The sequence below is a fragment of the Sarcophilus harrisii genome, chromosome 4 (genome assembly GCF_902635505.1).
Source record: "Sarcophilus harrisii chromosome 4, mSarHar1.11, whole genome shotgun sequence".
NCBI classification, from domain to species: domain Eukaryota; kingdom Metazoa; phylum Chordata; class Mammalia; order Dasyuromorphia; family Dasyuridae; genus Sarcophilus; species Sarcophilus harrisii.
In genome coordinates this window covers 336,660,991-336,682,816 of record NC_045429.1, presented here as the reverse complement: position 1 = coordinate 336,682,816, position 21,826 = coordinate 336,660,991, and the positions used below count along the sequence as shown (strand labels likewise).

At 39.3% G+C, this 21,826-nt stretch overlaps 3 protein-coding genes and 1 long non-coding RNA gene across 5 annotated transcripts in view; 3 read left to right on the top strand and 1 right to left on the bottom strand.

The window, feature by feature from the left end:
• Positions 1-3,916, bottom strand: part of LOC116423309 — a 29,737-nt gene extending 25,821 nt beyond the window's left edge. For both annotated transcript variants that reach the window (XR_004233866.1, XR_004233865.1), the window contains exon 1: positions 3,797-3,916. This is a non-coding gene — a long non-coding RNA (uncharacterized LOC116423309). The remainder of the gene's footprint in view (positions 1-3,796) is intronic.
• Positions 3,917-4,187: 271 nt separating this feature from the next.
• LOC105750378 (keratin-associated protein 17-1) lies at positions 4,188-10,536 on the top strand. Its single transcript, XM_031966251.1, has one exon. The coding sequence runs from the start codon at positions 8,649-8,651 to the stop codon at positions 8,985-8,987; it is 339 nt and encodes a 112-aa protein (XP_031822111.1). The 5' UTR covers positions 4,188-8,648; the 3' UTR covers positions 8,988-10,536.
• A 38-nt stretch (positions 10,537-10,574) lies between these two features.
• LOC100930792 (keratin-associated protein 16-1) lies at positions 10,575-15,942 on the top strand. Its single transcript, XM_031966243.1, has one exon. It carries the CDS (start codon positions 13,128-13,130, stop codon positions 14,523-14,525), a length of 1,398 nt encoding a protein of 465 aa, XP_031822103.1. The 5' UTR covers positions 10,575-13,127; the 3' UTR covers positions 14,526-15,942.
• Positions 15,943-16,679: 737 nt separating this feature from the next.
• On the top strand, positions 16,680-21,232 carry KRTAP29-1 (keratin associated like protein 29-1). Its single transcript, XM_031966247.1, has one exon. It carries the CDS (start codon positions 19,689-19,691, stop codon positions 20,775-20,777), a length of 1,089 nt encoding a protein of 362 aa, XP_031822107.1. The 5' UTR covers positions 16,680-19,688; the 3' UTR covers positions 20,778-21,232.
• The last annotated feature ends 594 nt before the right edge of the window (positions 21,233-21,826 follow it).

Sequence of the window (21,826 nt, the reverse complement as noted above, 5' to 3'; positions counted from 1 at the left end):
GTAGTACAAAGGAAACATGAGATGTGAAAATCTAGAGACATGTCACCCCAAATATTCAAATGGACTATTTATCCCGAACCTGTGGTAAAGCCTTTCAAATTTGTTTTAGACTTTTCAGCTACAATTGAACATACTATACTTTGACCTCAACATAATGATGTCATTTGTCCTCTTCAAGTTTAAAGAACCATTAACAACAAAAAGTTCTTTTCAAGTATGTTAAGGTCTGTCACATGGAGAAGAGATTAGTTTTTTTCTTTCCTGTGGGCCCAGTGGGCAAAGAGTAGAATTTACAAAGAGGCCAGTTTAGGCTTGATGTCAGTAAAAAAGTCCATCATTTGAAACACCTCCAAGTAGGATGGACTATCTGGGGAAAGTCTTCAAGCAAACATGAGATGAACACTTGCTGGGAACTTAAGGAATTATCTTTATGTATGGGTTGGATGACATGGCTGCTGACGGTCCTTCCATTTCACAAATTCTATATGATAGCATTTCTCAAAGTGTAGTCTGAGGATCCGTGGGACTCCTGTGATTCTTTTAGGAAGTCTATAACATCAAAACTCTTCATAATATTTTAAGATTTTAATTTTAAATGTGGTAAACATAAGCATAGTTCACATAACCCAAGGCTCTTGGGAGTCTTTAATAATTTTTAACAGTGTAAAAATATGTTTTGCATGATTTCACCAGTATAATGGTATATAATGAGTATCATATTGTTTGCTTTCTTGGAAGGTGGGGGAAGAGCAGGTGGGAGAAAAATAGGTACTCAAATTTTTTTTAATGTTAAAATTAAATAATGAATGTTTTAGAATCATGGGATAATGTAATTTATACATATTTAAGAAACTAAATAAAATAAGATTTAAAAAACTAAAAAACAATATTTTTTATATGCATCTTCTTCTCTCTACTACTGTAAGCATCACCTTGGTACTCACTGGCCCTTATTGCTTCATGCCTAGACTATGGAGATAGCCTCCTGGTTGATCTATCTCATCTTTCTCTATTCCAGTCCATAGTTGTTGGTTCAGCTACCAAACTGATAATACAGGTTTGAACATGTCATTCCTTCTTTCCCTATCTCCCCCTGCAAACTCCAGCCAAATAAATTCTTTGTAGCTGCCTCCTACCTCCAGGATCAACTATAAAGTCCTCTGGTTGGTTTTTGTAATTTTTATAAAGGAGTCTTGTGTGTTTCTAAATAGTTAATATAAATCAAATCATTGGTACTGGTTTAAGACAGGAATTTGGTTAGTCTTATACATTTCATTAAAAGTGATATTAGGTTGGGAAGGTAATTTTGGAAAGGTGTTTCCTAAAATATGGGCACCAGGCTCCTTTCATATTCCATCGCTGGACCTTCTGTACCCCTGTCATTCCCACCTTTTCCCTTAGGGAATTGCAAGTTTCTTTTGAGCCTTCTTTAATATTTCTAATTCCTTTATTAGGTATGTTTTTGACTTTTCAGAATGAAACACTGTGTCTCAGCTGCAGTTTCATCCTGGGATCTTTTACTTTTTACAATGGTGAGCTCCTCCTAGGATCTATGTTTTGGGAAGGGACCAAATCAGTTAATCTCCCCATTCCTCTGCCAGCCGTGTTTTTAACTTTCTAGAATTCAACATTATGTTTCAGCTACAATTTCTTAATCTTGGCAATTCCTCATCCTGGAACATTTTTCCATCATGCCAGTCCCATTCTCTCACTGGTAAATTCCTCTTTGAGCCTCCAACTTGGGAAGGGCCTAGATCAATCAATTTTTATTTTTCATTGCTCTCTGTTACTCTTCTGATTGCCATACTTTTATATCATGCTCCCAAAGAGGGAGTGACATGGTCAAGCCTGTATTATCAGTTTCGTAGCTGAACAGACTATGGACTGGAATAGAGTCCTTTTTTCTCCCACTGTTTCCTCATAATCCTCCTTTCAGTCCCTTTCTGTATTATATTCCATTCTATTAAAATATTAAGTATAAAAGTGAAAGTATATCTTTGCCATGTAGTTAGTCTCTTTTGGTATTTCTTGGGTTTCTCCTGTTTATTCATTTCTACCTTCATTTTCTGGATTGAGACTCTTTGCTAGGACTAGATTCTGCTGCCTCCTCTCTTGTACATGTATTGTTCAGTGCAAGTGCTATTTAAGCAGGTAGCTTGGGAGAGGGTGTACATCATTTTTACCTATATCTTACAATTTGTAACCCTGTGAACTTCATACTCTCTTCTCCTCCATTCTTTCCTGGATCAATATTCTTCACTGGCTATATTCTCCTCTCTTTCTAATCTCAATCTCTTCATATACCAATTCAACCCTAGAGTATCTCTACTCTTGAATCCCTTACCCCTTGACCTTAGCAAACTCAACCCTGGGTCACACCTGCCATTACACTCCTTTGTTCTTAAACATATACTGATGAAAAAAACATATAGTGATGGAGCTGGAGGAACACATGAAAGTGCTGTTTGGGTTCACTATAAATCTATGCTATAGAATCTCATCTGAGCCTCTATCATAGTAATAAGCACTTTGTACTCCATAGTAATCAATTTGCTATCTCCTTGCAATAACAGCTATTGCAGATTTTCTTGTTTTTCCTCAATCCTGCTTGGGAACAATCTTTCCTATCATTTCATCAGTGAACCTTGATTATACTTCATTAGAAATATTGGGGCCATCCTCTGAGAGATCCCTTTTCTCCCCAATGTCACACCTCATCCCCCCCTCACATGTATTCCCCTCATTATCTCCTTTAATCTTGTTTCTTTAGAAGGGACTTCTCTTGTGAAGATCAAGCAGCCTTGATTCATCCTATATGTATGATTGATGTAAACTCTCCAGTTTTTTCTCAAATTACTGCTCTATCATCTTCATTCTCTGTAAACTTTCCCTATCTTCTTATATAATGTTTCCCTCCCTGTTGTCTACAAATATATTCATATATTCTCCAATCTTTAATACCTCTCATTTGACCCTAAAATCTCTGTTAGCTATTGTCTTATATCACTTCTACTCTTTTGGACTAAACTTTTTTTTTTTTTTTTTGAAAAAGCTAACTACCACTCGATGCCTTTAATTGCTCTCTTGTCATCTAAACCCTCAGTATTCTGACTTCTTATCTCATCCAACTGAAAGTGCATTCTCCAAAGGTTCCAATCTCTCTTAACTGCCATGTCTAACAGCTTTTTCTGAAGTATCATCCTTTCTAGATTTCTTGGCAGCATTTGACACTGTAGATCACTTTCTTCTTTTTGTCCATCCTTTCATTTCTAGCTTTTTGGGAAACCACTAATCTCTTGTTCTCCTACATGCCTATTCCCCTGTCTCATTTCCTGGATTTTTGTACAGGTCATACCCATTAACAACTGTGGGTAGTGTTCTCCACAGCTTTGTTCTGGATCCTCATCTTTCTTCCCTTTATATTTCACTTATTATCTCATCAGCACCCACAAGTTCAGTTATAATCCCTATAAATGATACTTAGTAACCCTAGTGTCTATCTTTAACTTCAGTCCTGCAGCATCAAATGTCTTTAAGTCATCTCAAATTAAATGTTGCATGGGCATCTCAAATTCAGTCTATCTGAAAACTTATTATATTTCTCCCTTAAATCCTCCCCCCTTTCCAGCCTTCCTATCAGTGTTGAGGTTACCACCATCCTCCCAATTACTTAAGCCTGCAATCTTGGTATTTTTCTTGAATCTTCATTTTCATTCATGCCACATCTCCATCCCTTTGCCAAATCTTATATTATTTTCACAATGTCATTCTTATGTTTCTCTTTTTCTTCACTTACCTATCTACTAAACTAGTTTTAATTCTTCATCACTTTCTTCCTGTAATATTGTAATAGTCTCTTGGCTGTTCTGGCTGTTCTCCAGAGTAAGCTAACTGGAACAGCAGATAAGAGTACTAGCTGAGTTCTGAATTCAGATTTGAACTCAGATACTTATACTATGTGATCTTGAGCAAGTTTCCTTAACCTTTTAGCTTGTTTTCTCAACTGTAAAATGGGAATAAAGTAATAACATCAAATTGTTGTGAGGATTAAGTGAGATAATATTTGTAAAATGCTTAGTAGAGTATCTGCATATAGTAAGAACTTTAGAAGTGCTAGCTTTAGTTTTCTCAACTGTAAAATGGGAATAAAGTAATATCTACCTCACAGGGTGGTTGCAAAAGTGTTTAGCATAATGCCTGGCACATAGTTCGTACTTAAAAATGCTTATTCCTTTCCCCTTTTCTTCTCTGCCTTCAGTTCCTTTCCATACCAATCTATTCTCTACCCAGCCAAAGTGATTTTCCTAAACTGTTGTTTTGTCTATGCCTTTCTTCTACTCGACAAATTCCAACAATTTCAACTGCACTGCTGTCATTTAAAGTTATTGATAATTTAGTTGCTTCCTGCCCTTCCAGTCTTGAAACTTGCTTGTTTTCATGAATTCTATGATCCAACTATTTTGGTCTTTTTGCACATAATACTCCATTTACCATCTTTGTGTTTTTGTACTAGTTGTCCTCTATGTCTGTGTAATGCTTTGCTTCCTTATTCCTGACTTTTGGTTCTTTTCTTTAAGATTCTCCTTTAAAGCCACCTTCTGTTGAAAGACTTTTTTATTCTTACCCGCCAAGTGCTTTCTGTTTTCCCTTCTAAAATCACTTTCTATTTACTCTGAATATATTTTGAACATATCTAGTTATTTGCAGACATATATGCCCGACATATTCATACCTTTCTAAAGGCATTTATTGAGTTCTTATAATGACATAGTAAGAATTTGTGATTACATTGGAGTTGCCTCCAGCAAATACCAAATATCTTTACACCTAGACAATAGATAATTTTTCTGAGTTTCTATGCCTGAAGAAGTTAATCACCCACAGGCCAACCTTCCAGTGATAAGGCACTCTGAACTTAGCTAGGTGGGCTCTTGGATGCTGGACACAGGATCTATTGCTTTGTCTATACTTAATGCCTTTTAAGCTTGGTGGATTCTGTAAGAGTTTGCTCTCTAAAGACATAGCTTTTGAGAACCAGTTGTCACAGTTACATGGGAGTCCCACAGTGGATATGGGAGGAGGACTTCAAGGGGGAGAATTATAACATACTTTTTTTGTTTGTATATGTATCTGATCACACTATTCTAGACTGTAAGTTCTATGAGGGCAAAGAGCATTTCTCCCCTTTTTGGTGTAATTTGTGACCCAGTGCCCCCAGTTTTGAGTTTATATGGATTGTAGATCATACTTGTGATTGCACGTATGTTATAGGCTGACACCATGAGATTATTTAGGACTTTTGGAATGGGGAGTGGAATTCACTGGGTGATTGTTTATGGCATATTGTGGGTCTCTGATGTTTTCTGGGCAGTGACATTAATTCTTTTTCTGCATTTGGCATGAATTATCACATTCAGGGAATGCATAGCAGCTATAGGCCGTCTTAGCTATACCTGCAGACTCAGAGCTAGACACAAGCTATGACCAAGCAGAAGTTTGAGGATTAGTATAGAAATGGGTTGGATGTTCTAACATTTGCTGGGGGAGCATTTCTAATGAAACCCTGGGTGGGCAAAATGAACCAAGATAAGATTTTGTGTGTGTGTGTGTGTGGGGGGGGGGAGAAGGGGTGAGGGAGCAGGATGTGAAATCGAGTTCATATATACCCCAGCACCTGCAGTACTAGACCCGTGCTTATAATTATATCCCGCACAAAGCTTAGTTTATGCTTTTTATAGTTCAATCACCATTGCTGAATTTGGAAATGAATTCCATTTTTTGTGTTCTGGCCATTAGATGGTTAAATGGTTGTATTGTGATTCTCAGGGTTGGTTTAAATTCTGAGCTTTGTTACATTTTACATTGTACATTTACATTACATTGTAATTCCTTCAGGATTGTTTTTTAGTTCTGATCTCGGTTACATTGTGATCCCTAGCACTGATGTAAGTTCTGAACTTGTTTATAGAGTGATATACAGGACTAGTTTAAGTTCTGAACTGTGTAAACATTTTTTTATCGGAGAAAACAAAAGTGTTACTGGGCAGCTTCAGGGGAGGTAGTAATAACTGCACTGTCTGTGATGCTTGAGGAGGTATGATACAAGTGAAAGGGAATCCTTTCAAATACTGATTGTAATATCACATATCAAACGCTAGGGGTCACTAGAATAGATAACATTCCTTGCTTTCTATAACTCTTTGGGTCAAAGTATTGTGTCATTAATTTCCCAAGGCAGAAGCTCTCCAGGTGCCCAAAATAACCAAACCAGGAAATTCTTAGAAGGCAGGTTCTGTCTGGTGACAATGAGTGTGTATCAGTGTGATATCTTACATCAACAAGCACCTGCTTGTTGAAAGTCTAACAAGCATCTGAGTTGCCAGGAATGCCAAGATTGGCCCATTAGTTCAATGTCAAATCTTGGAAAGCAAAGGGATTCTAATTTTCTCCCTGAGCCTTCTCTAGAGAAGCAGTCTGGTACAGTGGCAGAAATGTTGTAATTGGAATCAGAGGAACTGAGTTTGAATTTGGGGCCTGAATAATATTTTGGTTCTCAACTGGCCACCAATGATTTAGAGGGTAGTTAAGTGCCATTTCTTATTGCAACTTTATATGTATTGCTTAACTTTTCTAAGCTACAATTTCCTCATCTGTAAAATGAGAGATTGAGGCTAGATCATCTCTAAAGACACTTCTGTTCCTCTAGCTATGATCTTCAAGGCCTTCTCTGCTACTGAGTCTCTCTTAAAAAGAATTAAATTCTGCTACCATTCAATAAACATTTATCAAGTGCCTAATATCTTCATAGCACTGTGCTGGGGAATGGAAAGATGAAAAGCATGGTATAGTTCCTGCACTCAAAGAGTGTAGGAATAAGAATATAGTCTGTATATAAGGGCAAAGGAGGGATGTCTCAATGAACAGTTGCAGCAAAATTTGTTGGGATGGGTGGGCTTTTTCAGTTAAAGATTTAAGGGAAAGCAACCAGTAGAGAAATTTAATGGGAGAGGGTGTGTCTTTGTTCCTTAATTTTGATCAGGCTGGCTTGCCTATAGCAAAGGCTGCCTTAGTTAATTCTAGCTATTTGGAGACAGGCTGTCTTTTTCATTGTAGAGTTTGATGATAAAACAAAGCCTCAAACTGGAAAAATGAATAAATGCCATGTCTCGAAATGACTTGTATATAACATTCATATTTAGAAAAGATTTTATGTGAAAGTTAGCTAATTCATAGTTAGAAAATATTCTACTGTGAAAGTTAGCTGATTCTTGAAGTTTCTTCCCAGGGATGAAACCTTACATTACATACTTTCCTTCAATCCCAAGATTTCTAAACCCTGACTTTTCTCAACTAGCAATGATAGTTGAACTCTAATGAGTTGTAATGAACAATATCTGGTGTTGGAAAACTGACAAGAAAACATGAGCTTCCTACTCCCAGGGAAAGACTATGAGATGGAGAAATGTGTTATATGCTATGAGATATTGCTTTGTCCAGTAGCTTTGCTTGAATTTTTCCCTTTGTTATAAAGAAGGGCTCGTTGTCAGAAGGTGTTTTAAGAAAAAGCAACAATAATTTAAAAATTTTGAAGTACAATACTAGTCGCAATTCTTTGGATCCTGAAGCGTCTTCCCATTTCCTATTCTTCCTCTTTACTTTGTTTCTTCTAAAAAACACATTTTTATGGATATTTTTGTTTTTATATCCCTGAAGTTCTCACAAACATTTTTACCCTCACCACCCCTTATTATTAACAAGTCTTTGTTTCTCCTCTTATCCCTGTTCATATCTACTCAAGACTGTGCCACTTGAAAGCAACACTTGGAAATATCATGTAGAAACCTGGTGTGACTTCTTAAGAGGTGCCATGCAGCCAATAATGTCACACCCAGGCCCATAGTGTTTTTATGATGAGTCTCTTTTCATTTCACAGGAGGTGTGTCCATTCCCAACTAATCTCATCAACAGCTACCAGATATGCACAGGTACATCTCTCTCACACACACACACACACATACCACACACATTTACTGTACAAAAATGACCTGATAATGAAGATGACTTTCTTCTCTTGAGAGTAGTCAGGTGAAAAGCTCTATCACCTGGTTTTGTCAGCACCCTTTCATGGACTAGGTAGATCAGAACACTCAACTTTTTGGCTTCCTGGCTGCTCTCTGATGGAACAACGACTCAAAATAACTGGGTCATTTATTTTAGCTCCTATTTGCTCACCAATGAGCATGTGGGAGAGGAGTGTGCCATCGCTGGCTTCACATACCTCTGATCAACACACGGTTAATGATGGCTGGGGTTTACCTGATGATGATGATAGGTCTCTTGCAAGATGTATTTTTATTCCCTGGACAAATAACAGTTGGAGTGAGTCCTAATTTAGCAGCAAACCAAGTATGATCCCCTTCTCCCTCCCCATTTTTTTTATGAGTTTAGCTACTCTAGCCTGGAAAATAAACAGCCAGATAATAAGCCCTTCTTCTGGAAATGAGCATAAATAATAACAAAGAAAACATCCTGTGCTTCATGCCAACACCCTCTGGGAAGGGAATATAAAAGCCACAGGTAGGAAGGCTCTTGTCAGACTTGGAGAACTCTGGCTTTGTTGCGGTCCTGAGACCTGACCAGCTGGGACCATGGGTTGCTGTCCCACGGACTGCTTCAACTGCTGTGGCGGCTGCCAACAAGACCAGTCCGGGGACTGCTGTGAGATGTGCTGCTGCCAACCTAGTTGCTGTGGTTGCTGTGGGTCCAGTTGCTGTGGTGGCTCCGGCTGTGGTGGCTGCGGAGGAGGTTGTGGTGGCTGCGGAGGCTGTGGAGGCTGTGGAGGCTGCGGAAGCAGTTGCTGTGGTTCTGGCTGTGGGGGGTGCGGCTCCGGTTGCTGTGGGTCAGGCTGCTGTGGTGGATCCGGGTGCTGTGGGTGCTGCTGTGAGCCCGTTTGTTGCCAACCATCACCTGTGTGTGACACAAAATGAAGACATCTGGAGGAAAGCCAGAGACCAAATCTTCACTGGAAGATCCTACATGGAAAGACCCCTCTCCATTCCATCTGCTGCCTAGGACACCTTTCAATCCAAAGACAGTGTCCTCCCTCCCACTCTCATTATAGATCCTGTCCTGTGTACATTCAGAGAAGGAATGCAACTCAAATATCCCATCCAGGGGGGAAAAAGACCCATCTGGTGAGGAATTAAAAAGCTATATCAAACAAGGGATCCAAAGAAAGAAAAATAAGGGTTCCTTACCAAGACTTGATTCTCATGAACTTGTTCAATATCTTGTCATTTCAGGACATCCTTCTTTTTCAAGGTGTCTTTGGGATGTATTGCCTGTCTGTCCTCTCTACTGCTTCTGAGGTTTCTTTGGCTAATCAAAGCCTTTCAAAAGGCTTCTTTGCTAATCTTTTAATAAATTCAAGCATTCTGGCATAATTCAATTGGTCTTCTTGGCTTTTCCTTCACTTTATTGGGTAGATCCAAGCAAGAAATATGAAGTGTAGGAGAAAGATTTGGTCATTCTCTCCCAGTTCAAGTGCTTGAAGGAGAGACATTTGGCCTATAATTTCTGAGGGAGTATTAAGGGTTGGGTCTCAGATTAAGTCAAGACCATTTTACTAAGTCAAGATCATTTTAGTAGGACCAGGAGAAGGCCAATTTGAGCTGGGGAGGTTCCAGATGCAAGGCTTTGTGGATGGAGAATTTTCCAAGAAGGTTCTTTATAGTCTTATTACCTTCTGTGAGATACTTCTCTTTGACCAGGATTTCCAATGTGTTTCAAGTATTTACTCATCCTTTGAAGCTATCATTTATCTTGCTTTCTGAAAACCCAGAGTAAATCTAAAATGATCATATACACTGGCTAGGAGTTGCCTGATTCTGAGGGTCAACATTTCTAATACAATGGACATGAAGCTGTGATTAAAACCACAAATCTCTGAACATTGACCAAAATAAACTCCAGGGCGAGTGGAGGTTAGAGTGGCTTGATTCAATCATCCAGGGATAGCATCTGCTTTTAGCCCTAAAGAAGCTACTGCCCATGCGTGGAGTACATCCTCCACGGGGTCTTGGAACTGAGCCAAATAGAAGAGCCAGAATTTCTCTTTTCTTTCATTTCTCAAATAAGAAGCTTAAAAAAACCACTAAAGTCAATGGATGATAGATTAAGAAGAATTATAAGGAATTTAGAGTTCATGTAGTCTCATTTTATAGATATGGAAATGGAATCTCAGAAAAGTTAAGTGATGTGCTCAGCTGTTTAGGAATCCAGGGCCCCAATTTACATTATACTATGATGACTCTCCCAGTTGAACATGACAAAGTGAAAAATGCAGAATTGAATTAAAACAAACTTAACAAAACCAAATATCTATTTTCCTTGGGTAGTTGGAGGTGTGTGTATGTGTGTGTGTGTGTGTGTGTGTGTGTGTGTGTGTATGTGTGTGTGTGTATGTGTGTGTGTGTGTGTGTGTGTGTGTGTGTGGTATTTTTGACTCTCAAGAAAGGGACTCCCAATCTATTGTTACAATGCTAATTAGGGTGGGGGGGAGGGGAGTCCTTATATTGGCTATGTCTTCTGTAATCCTCACTTTGTAATAAACTTAAACAGCTTAAATATATTTTGATTTAGCTAGGCAGAATTAAACAAATTCAACATTTAACATCATATATTTGACTAGATTATGGGACAGAAAGCTCAGCACTTTTTATTTCCACATCCCATTCTACACATATTTTTGACTGATGAAGTAAGAAAGAGAAATTTTGACTTTTAACATTTGCCTCAGTTTCCAGGTATTTATGTAAATCAGGCCTAATCTAATAGGTCTGTAATCTTCAATCAATCAATAAGTATTTATTATGCATCTACTGTGTGCCACACACTATGGCAGTCAGAGATAAAGTACAAAGAAAGTGACAAACTCCATATGTCATGAATTTACATTCTAATAAAGGAGACAAGAAGTACAAAAAAATAGAGCATAAATATAAAGTTCATAAATATCAGGGAATACAAAGTAATTAAATCCATGAAATTCAATCTTATGGCTATCAGGATTCTATTTAGAGGAAAAGTACATATACTATATTCCAGTGATAAGGATTGGGACAAAAGAGGAGGATTTCTTGCAGAGGAAAGCAGGAAAAAATTTCTATTTTCAGTATTCCAATTGATTGCTAAAAATGTTTGCCAGACATATGCTGAGTGACAAATGAAGTGAAGGTGGAAATAGAGGGAAGATTTACCAAGACAACATATTTCTAAAGCTGCACAACATTATATAACACTGAACTAAAAGGCTTATTGGTTTTCATGAAATAAAATTTGACTTCTGTCCATGAAATGATAATAACTACAATTGCTTACCTTCATATAGTGCTATAAAACTAGAAGAACACATCAGATCGCATTCATTTCTCACATCGACTCTATAAGGGAGGGGTTAAAATTAAACTCACTTTACAGATGAGGAAACTGAGGCTCAGAGAGTTTTAATTGATTGTTTCAAAGTTTCCAGTCTTGGGCACAATTAGAACTCAGTTTATCATGAAGCCTAGTCCAATACTATATTGAGTTGTAGAAAATGACTTCTTCATGAGGCAGAAGATCTAGCCCTCATAGTTATAAAAAAGGAAACACATAGCTTATTTTCATTTCACTCAAGCTTATGAGAGCAACAGTAAGTTTTCCATTCATAACATGTCTTTGAGATACAAACACTGAAGGAGATCATCGGTGACCTGATGTCTTTTGATGCCATCTTTCGCTTCTTTTTTGACTCTCAAAGTTAGGAGCCCCTCAATTTCACAGGTAGACAAAGAGATGGAGAATCTGTAGGATTTTTGAATCGAAGGCAGAAAGGTCTTGGCAAGTGATTATTATGAGTGGGGAGAATGAATGGTTTGGATTAAACTTTGATGGTTTCAGAACTTTGATTGTTCTATGGTGTAGTCTGTGATACTTGGTTTTATGGAAGACATCTTGCTGAGAGATTGGTGTCTCTAACTACATTTGCTCTTTGTGCTTCAGCTGTTAGTAAAATAAAGGAAATGCAGTAGCGATTCTTTAATCATCTAATTATCTGTGAATGTATGAATCTATTAAGATTTGCATTGATAAATTTTGTTTTCATAACATCTTAATTTCCAACTATATCCTGTCTCCTAAGCCAGTTATTCATTGTAGCAAAGAATAGGAAAAAAAGAAAAATATCATTTATCAAAGCTAATCATAACATCAATTTGGTCTGACAATAAAGATGATTCTCCCCACCCATAATCTTTAAAGAATGTCTTATTCTTTATGACCCATAGTATTCATGGGATTTTCTTGGCAAAGATACTGGAGCGGTTTGCCATTTTTTCTGCAATTTTTCTTAAGGCAACCTGGAGTTAAGTGATTTGTCTGGAATTATATAGCTAATGAGTGAGATTGGATTTAATCTCAGATATTCCTGACACCAGGCCCAGCACTCTATCCACTGAGTCACTAACTGCTTCAGCAAAGAAGGTTAGGGGACATACATTTTCTGATCATTTCCTTCTGGGCCTGACTTGTGAACCTATCATTTTAAAGGTATAGCTTATTTGACACAGAAGCCAGGGAAGGATTATTGCTATGCAAATCGTAATACTGAGGAGCTCAGATCTATCTGTCTAGTATCACAAAATCATAGTTGGAAGGACTTACAGAAGCCATCTAATTTAACCTCCTACAAACAATACTTTCCCCACAGGAATAATAAATTAAAAAAATGTTGGAACTTATCATGTATCCTGTGTACAGATTTGCAGATATGGTAACATCCTAGTTCCAGTCCCATAAAAAAGGGGCCCCATAGAGATTCCCAAAATATAAGAAGGGCATAAATTTAGTAAGAAAATAAACAAACATTTTTTTAATAAGGAGCCAAGCAACTCTCCTGCAAACAAAAAACATTCTAATAAGATGTTTCCGTGCATACTGGTCCAAACAACAACAAGGAAAAGATGTCAGGTCTTCGGGAAGTACCCGTGACTTAGGGGATATAAAAACTCCAGGACACAAGGCAATGTTCAGACTTAGGTAGCTCTCTTCATACAGCTTAAAGACTAATAGAAAGAAATAGATCAAAGATGTCTGGCAGCTGCTGCTCTGGGACTTGCACCATGGTGCCAGCCATCTCTATCTGCTCAACAGAGGTGAGCTGTGAAAGTCCTGCCATCTGCCTGACCACTTCCTGCCCAAGTCCAACATGGCAACTGGTTAGTTGTGAAGAACCATGCAGCACATCCCCAAGCTGTGCCCCAAGTTGCTGTGAATCCTCTTGCTGTGAGCCCAGTTGCTGCCAGCCAGTATGCTGTGAACCTACTCCATGTGAACCATCTTGTTGTGAGACCAGTTGCTGTGAGCCCATCTGCTCTGTGTCTTCTTGTTGTCAACCAGTCTGCTCTATACAAGCTTGCTGCCAGCCTGTTTGCTGTGAGAGCAGTTCTTGTGAGCCATCTTGCCCTGTGTCAACCTGCTGCCAGCCAGTCTGCTCTGTACAAGCTTGCTGCCAGCCTGTTTGCTGTGAGAGCAGTTCTTGTGGGCCATCTTGCTCTGTGCCAACTTGCTGCCAACCAGTCTGCTCTGTTCCAACTTGCTGCCAGCCTGTTTGTTGTGAATCAAGTTCTTGTGTACCATCTTGTACTGTGCCTGCTTGCTGTCCAGCCATATGCTCTGAGTCCAGTTGCTGCCAGCCAGCTTCCTGTGTGACACTGGTCTGTGAACCTGTCTGCCAACATACCGTCTGCTGTCTACCCAGTCCTTGTGAGTCAACTTGTGTAGTCCAAGAGCCTTCTTGTTGCATTCCCAGCATCTGCTGTCAACCCACCCTTTGCCAACAAAGTGTCTGCCTTCCTGGTCCAAGTCAGCCATCTTGTTACGTAGTAAAACGCTGCCAATCAGTTTCCTGCGAACCCATTTCCTGCAGACCCACTTGTGTGTCCACCTCCTGCCAACCACTCTGTTGCCGTCCTGGGTCTTCTGCCTCTGTTGCCTGCCGACCAGCTTGCTCCCGACCCACTTTCTATGTACCCAGTTCCTGTAGGCCACCTTGTATCACATCTATTTCTTACCGCCCAGCTTGTTACCGCCCCATCTGCTCTTCTCCTCTTGGCTGCAGACAACCTTACCTGTCTTCTCTTTATCGTCCAAGCTGCTACCGCCCAAGCTACTCCCTACCCTTTCTGCGCAGGCCAGCCTGTGTCACTTCCATTGCTTCTCGGCCAGCATGCTGTCAACCAGTTTGCTCCGAGCCTAGATCCCCTTCTAAGCCGACTTGTGACAAGTCCACTTCTGGCCAGCCAGATGGTTCTGAGTCTACTCCCTGCAAACCAGCTGTCTCGGAGGTTAGTTCTAGTGAGCCAACAAACTCAGTGACCACTTCCTGTACTCCCACCAGCCCAACCACCTGCGAGTCAACTGCTGGCAAAGTAGAGGATGGTAAATCATCTGGCTGCTGCTCCAGATCCGGCAGGTCCAGGCATTAGAAAACTTGCCTCAACTATGAAGAAAAAAGCCTCTGTCCCTATGAGTAGTTATTACATGTCTAAATCCCCCCCTTCTCTGTCCCTTACCCCATTCTGCTTATGCTATAAAATATCTATTTGAAATATCCAACCACAATCTAGACCCAGTTGAAGACCCAGTTAGGCATGGAAAAAAGGGTACCTGGTATCCTTTTCCCAGGCTGCCATCAGACCATGAAGTGGTGAATGGTGTCTCTTGTCTCCTGACTTATCCCCTTCCATTTCCAAAGCTTCTTCCAGACTGTATGGTTCCCTTGAAGCCTTTTTTCTTTCTTGTTCATGATGTTCTTTTAGGTGTGAGAAACTTCTCTTGTTTTCAAATAAAATTGGCCAGATATTACTCTCATTACTCCTCATCACTTATTCCCATGCACTTATACTATTTCTCGACCTTCAGTGGAGGTATATGACTGGAATTAGGTTAATGGCGCTGTGGTCAGGGACTTTGGAAAGAACTCCTTAACAATAAAAGGAGAGTAGAGGCAATAAGAAATTCCATTAGGCCTGGCCCATAGGAGAATAATGCTCTAATATTTCCTTTCCTAGGAAATACTTTTCGTAAAGATTTCATATTCCCTATTGAGGTATATTAATATAATGGATGAATATATTAATGTTGAGATATAATAATATAGTGGATAAAATGCTGAATTTGGAGTCAAAGTCCAGGATTCAAATCTTGCCTCTGATCATGGATGAACATTCTCTAAGGCTTAGTTTTCCTCTCTGTTGAATGATGGGGTGAGACTAGATGTCTTTTCAGTTCTAAACCTAGTGATTAATAAGTGATAGCTATATAGCACATTACTTATGAATATAAGTCTAAGCCTCACATAAACATTATGATATGGTTAACATGGATATAATTATCCAATCTCTTCTGAACCCAGGTTTAGGACTACTAGACTATATTGTCTCTAAAATTGAATTCATCCAACGAAGATCTCTACAAGAAGCATCCTAGATGGAAGAGGCATAATTATAATTACATATTGTAGAATATATAATTACAGGTATAATCAAAGCTCATTCTGCACCTCCAGATCAATTCAAGGAATATTATTAAACCCTTGCTATGTACAAGCTTTTGATATATGCTGGGAATTCAAAATCAAGATGAGACAGTTCTATTCTCTAGTTTATCTACTATTGGGACATAAAACACACACACATAAATGCATACAGAGGTAGTTATATTAATAGAAGCAGGAAAAGAACATTAAGAACTGGATCAAAAACACCATCTAGGTGGTACAGTAGATAAAGTGGAATTGGGAAGACCTGAGTGTAAATATGGTCTCAGACACTTAACTACTTATATGACCTTGTGTGAGTCACTTAAATGCCATCTGCCTGTTTCCTCATCTGTAAAACAAGGATGATAATAATAGCACCTAACTCTCAGAATTATTGTGAGAACAGAATGAGATTTTTTTAAAGCACTTTGCAGACTTGATATTATTACTACTATTTCAACAATAATGATGACGACAACAACAATTACTACTACTACTACTACTACTATTACTACTGTTACTACTACTACTACTATTACTACTACTTCTACTGCTACTACTACTATTATGATTACTACTACTGCTGCTGCTACTACTACTATAGTAGTATTGTTACTGTTGCTACTGCTATTGCTGCTACTACTATTATTATTATTCATCCTTTTCTTTCTCTTCTTCTTCCCCCCTTCCTCTTATGGTACCAGAACTGATTCTTGAAAAAAGTTGAGAGGGAAACCCAGGTTTGAGGGAAGCTTGTAGGAAGGTGTGGAGAAGGAAGATAGAACAACAAATCCAGAGACAGCTTAGTAGTCTAGTTTTGCTGGGATATAAAGGAATACTGGGAAGTAAGGGCTAAGAAATAGTTTAGGTTCATTGTGAAGAACTTTCCATATCATAGGGGGGAGTTTGTGTTTTATATTAGAAGCAATAGGAAACCATAGAAAGTTTTATCGATTACATGAAAGTCTAGGACTATATGAGATGGGCACCCTAGTTATTCTTCCCATTTTATAGAAAACAGAGTGAGATTTTTTTTTAGCACTTTGCAAACTTGCTATTACTACTTCTACTACCACCACCACTACTACTATTATTCCTCTTCTCCTTCTTCCTTCCCCTTCCTCTTATGGTACAAGAACTGATTCTTGAAAAAAAGCTAAGAGACAGAGGAGTGAGTGAAATCCAGGTTTGAGGGAAACTTGGAAGGCATGGAGAAAGGAGATAATGTGATAAGTTCAGGAGACAGCTTAGTAGTCTAGTTTGTCTGGAAGATAAGAGAAATAATGGGAAGTAAGGGTTAGGGTCATTCTGAAGGACTTTCTATATTGGAGGGAAGAATTTGGAGTTTATCTTAGCAGTAATACGAAACTTTATAAAGTTTTATCGATTAGGTGAAAGTCTAGGACTATATGAGATGGGCACTTTAGGTATTCTCCCCATTTTATAGATAGGAAGTTGAGGCTCCAAGAAGTTAGGACAGGAAAAAGAGAAAATGAATTGCAAAAAATGTTATATGCTACTGAGTGATACAGGTCCTGGGGTTTGCTACTGCTTCTTCTCATGGCAATGTGGTCAACTAATTTTATCTTAACTTGGCATAGAACCCTCTTTAGGGCCAAGGAACTTTCTTGGAAGGGCAAAGGTTTAAGAAATGGACAGAATTTAATTTACTCCATTGACTCCTCCTAAGAAGAATGCAAGAAAAATGTTTGAAAGGCCTGAGGGTCAGAATGCTAATTCTAGGAGTCCTTGGATAATATGTTGGTTGTCCCTGGTCCTCAGTAAATCACAGCTTCCCTCTCCATAAAAATCAGAGAATGAATATACATATAATCGGGGGTTGAGAGGTCACACAGTGGGAGGAAGGATGGTGAAAACAGGATAATGCTAGGAAATGAGGATCTGGGTCTGGCATTGTCTTTGTTGTTCTCAAGATTATCTCTCTATCATCTGTCTGTCTGTCTGTCTATTTATCCATCCATCCATTTAATCTTGAACGTAGAGAAGTCTAGCATTTAGGGGTAGATGGGATTCTGATCCAGGTGTCTCATACAGAGAAGGAAACCTAAGATCAGATAAGGGAAGGTCACAAGGATAGTAAGTGACAAATTGAATATGCAAACCCAGGTGCTTTGTTTCCATTCCAAATCTCATGCTTTCTCTAACATGTTATTTCAGGAAAAAAGCCATTGTTCTTCTCTTTGAGTGCTTCTTAAAATAAAAAAGAAATTGGACTTAAGTGCCAACTATCTGCCAGCCACTATTCTAAGCACTTTACAAACATTAACTCATGTGATCCTCATCACAACCTGGGAGATAAATGCTGTTAATATTCTCCATTTTTTCAGATTAGGGAACTGAGGAAGACAGTGATTAAGGACCTTGCTCAGGTTCCTCAGCTAGTAAGTTATCCAATTCACTTACATGCCATAGCATCACCTCCCTGACATCATAGTCCTCTTCTTAAATGAAGGATGAAACAACAACAATCTGAAGCTGAATTTGAACTCAGGTTTTACTGACTTCAGGCCAAATACTCTTATCCACTATGTTACCTCAAATTGCCTCAAGTGATTAGATCACATTAAACAGAAATCTCTTGAGCAGGAGAGGTAAATTCTCTGGAAGGGGAATCAACTGAAGAAAGTGGGATCGTCAGATGCACCAACATGTCCTCGCCTATCTTTTCCAATTGTTGTTCAGTTGTTTTTAGTTGTGTCCACCTTTTGTTGAACCCAACTGGGGTTTCCTTGGCAAAGATACTAGAATGGTTTTACATTTCCTTCTCCAGATCGTTTTACATATGAGGAAACTGAGGCAAACAAGATTAAGTGGGTTGTCTAGGGTCTTACAATTAGGAAGTGTCTAAGGCTAGATTTCAACTAGGAAGAGTTTTCCTGACTCTAGGCCCAGCTCTCTGTACACTATGGCATCACCTAGATGGCTTCTGAGGATGTTGAAGGACCTGAGGATGCATAACCCAGAGAATGAAAGACTTTGGGGTGTAGCAAATGTCTCCAAGAACTTGAATGATTGTAATTAAGAATTGAGATTTCACTTGTTCTGTCTCTGGCTAAGAGTAGTGGGTGGAAATTTAGATTCAGTATCAGGATAAGCTTTCAAATGCAGACAAGTGATATTGTGGAAATCATGTTGTGCATTGAGTCAGGAATAACTTGGGTTTGAATCCTGTCTCGGCCATTTATTTGTTAACTATGAACCCCTGGGCATGTCATGTGATTTCTCAGCCACAGTTTCTGCATCTGTAGAATAAGAATCATCCCAGCACTCACATCACAGGGTTGAGATGAAGACCAAATGAAATACCTTATGTAAAGTACTTTGTAAAGCTTAAAGCACATTTTTAATGCTGGCAATTAGAGAAATCTTGGACTTTTCATTTCAGCGAAGGACTTCAAATGAAGAATCAATGACCCCCCCTTCCCCCGCACTTTTTTTTTTTTTTAACTGAGTGTACCACAGAGGAGATTTTTATTTAGGTATTGGTTGGTTTAGTTGATCACTGGGGTAACTTCCAATTCTGAAATACTATGACCTTGGGAACAGAAAGAATCCTGAAAGAAGAAGGGAATTTTCATTTTCTTTGGCATCTCATTAGGTTCATCCTGATTTCCTCCTGACTCTGGTACAGGAGGCAGGACTTTGCTTCAAGGCAGCATCAGTGGTTAAGGGCAAACATTCCAGGAAGAGGAGGGAGTGACACTTGCTTAGGTATGAATGGGGGTGCAACCCTGATGAGAGGTTAGCTCACATTCTGTTCCTTTTCAGGTAAGGCTGAGGAACTCAACTCTAAATGGGACAGCTGAGTTTGTGGGCTAGTGCACTCTGACCCTAAATTTAGCTGAGAAGGCTCCAAACCCACTGGACAAGTTTTCTTTAAGTGGGGCCAACACTTCTGAGACCAATGAAGCGTACTAATCAGCTGTTTGTATGTACATGGAACCTAAATAATAACAAGGAAGAGATGCCCAAGACCATGCCCATATGACGTGAGGGTAGACTATAAAAGCTACAGGGTATAAGGGACCTTAGACACAGCTCATTCACTTCTTGAACCAATTTAGCCACCACCAGATCTCTTAACACTATGACTGATAGCTGTTGTCTCAGAACCTGCCAAGCCATTCCATCCGCACCTATCATCCCTTTCTATTCCAATGGTGGCACCTATGGAAAAGCTATCTGCCTCCCTAGTTCCTGCCAAGGCAAAACGTGGCAACTGGTTACCTGCCAAGAAAACTGCCAGTCATCTGGCTGCAACTTGAATTGTCCTGAACCTACATGCTGTGAGCGCCCATCTTGCCAACTAACTGGCCTTCCATCAACATCTCGCGTGGGTTTTGTCTGCCAACCCATTTGTAATAGTGCTAGGTGCTGTGAAACCAGTGGTGGTCAGTCAGCTTGCATTGTCAGCAGCTGTCCACCACCTTGCTCTGAATCTAACTCCTGCCAATCAACTTGTGATGCCGCTCCCTGCCAACCAGCTTCCCGTCAGGAAGCTGCATGTGTGACCAGATCATGTTCATCATCTTGCTGCCGATCAACAGGCTGTGAGACCAGTTCTTGCCAGCCAATCTGTTCCGAATCCACTTCTTGTCCTCAGATGTCCTGTCAGCCAGCTGTCTGCATGCCTAGCTCCTGCCAACCAACTTCTTGTCAGATAAGTTCATGTCAACCAACTAACTGTGAAGGCCAGTCCTGTGGACCAACATACTATCAGCCTGTTTACTTTCTCAGCTCTTGCCAACCATTTGCTTGCATGCCTGCTTCCTGTCAGCCATCTTTTTGTATTCCTAACATTTACAAACAAACTTACTGTGTGCCTTTGTCCTTCCAGTCCTTTTATTGCCAGCCATCTTCTTGTATGTCTTATGTTTGCCAGTCAAGCAGCTGCCAACCCAAATGCTCTGTGCAGAATTCCTGTAAACCAGTCTGTGGAACTTCTGTCTCATGCCAACCAACTCACTGCATGCCCCTTTCCTGCAAAGGGGATGGATGCAAATCTACTTCTTTCCAGCCAGCTTGCTGTGTGACTGGTTCTGAAAAACCATCTAGCTGTGGCATTGATTACTGCCCATCCACTTACCCAGGTTCCTGCAAATCAAGTAGCCGCCTGCTCAGATCCTGCCGACCCAAAAGCTATGTAACCAACATCCGCAAAACTACTTATTGCTAATGGAGAAGACTGCCTGATCTGAGAAGCTGAGTCTGCCCATCAACACACTGCTGCATTGTTTGTGTCTTATTTCTTGGTATACAGCAAAATTTTCCAAATGTATATTTCTATTGTTTACCAGCTATGCCATGTATACTCTTTGATTCCAAGCCTGAAAGTCTCTGCAGGCATTGACTAGGTATGGAAGCAGCTGCTAGGAAATGATTTTCTTAAAACACAGAGAAAGACACTGGGCAACAATGAGTGAAACTATGTCCTGCGTTTCTTGATTATGTCAATTTTGTTTCAGCAAATGATCTTCCCTGGGTTCTTCACTCTTCAAAAATCAACTTGCTGTCTTTGTTAGTAATGGTTAATAAATGTAATAGTTTAAGCAGCAAATGTCACTCTCATGGTTCTTCACTGATTACAATCTATTCTCTTCACTATATTTCCCCTATATTTCATTTCAGCTTGATAGCCCTGGATTCACAACTTTAGGTTTAATAATTTAAATTTCTAAATTTCTTTAAGATTTACATATAAGATTAGATTGTGTAGTAGATAGAATGCTTGGCTTGTGGTCAGAAAGACCTGAGTTCAAATCCAGCTCCATTATTTATTAATTGTATGGCTCTGGGCAAGTCATTTAACTCATTGCCTTAATCCACTTGAGAAGAAAATGGCAAACCACTCCAGTATCTTGGCCAAGAAAACCTCCTGAACAGTATTGGCATGCGATGGTCAACAGGGTCATGAAGAGTTGGATGTAACTGAATGACTGAACAATAACAGCCATGTGAAGTGAATTGTTAAAATATTATTATTTCAGTCTTAGAATTTAAGAACCTGAAGTTTGTAGCAATTACAACTTGTCCATGCTCAAACAGCTAATAATTCAAAAGCTTGACTATAAATTTGGTGTTCTTTAACCCTATACCATAATACCTATTCTGTGAGTTCTATGGTCATCTATTTTCTGTCTGCTTTTATTTATATCACTGATGATATAGTTTTCTTGATGCTCAGATCACCATGACACTCTTCTTATCAAAATACCACTGTGTTTC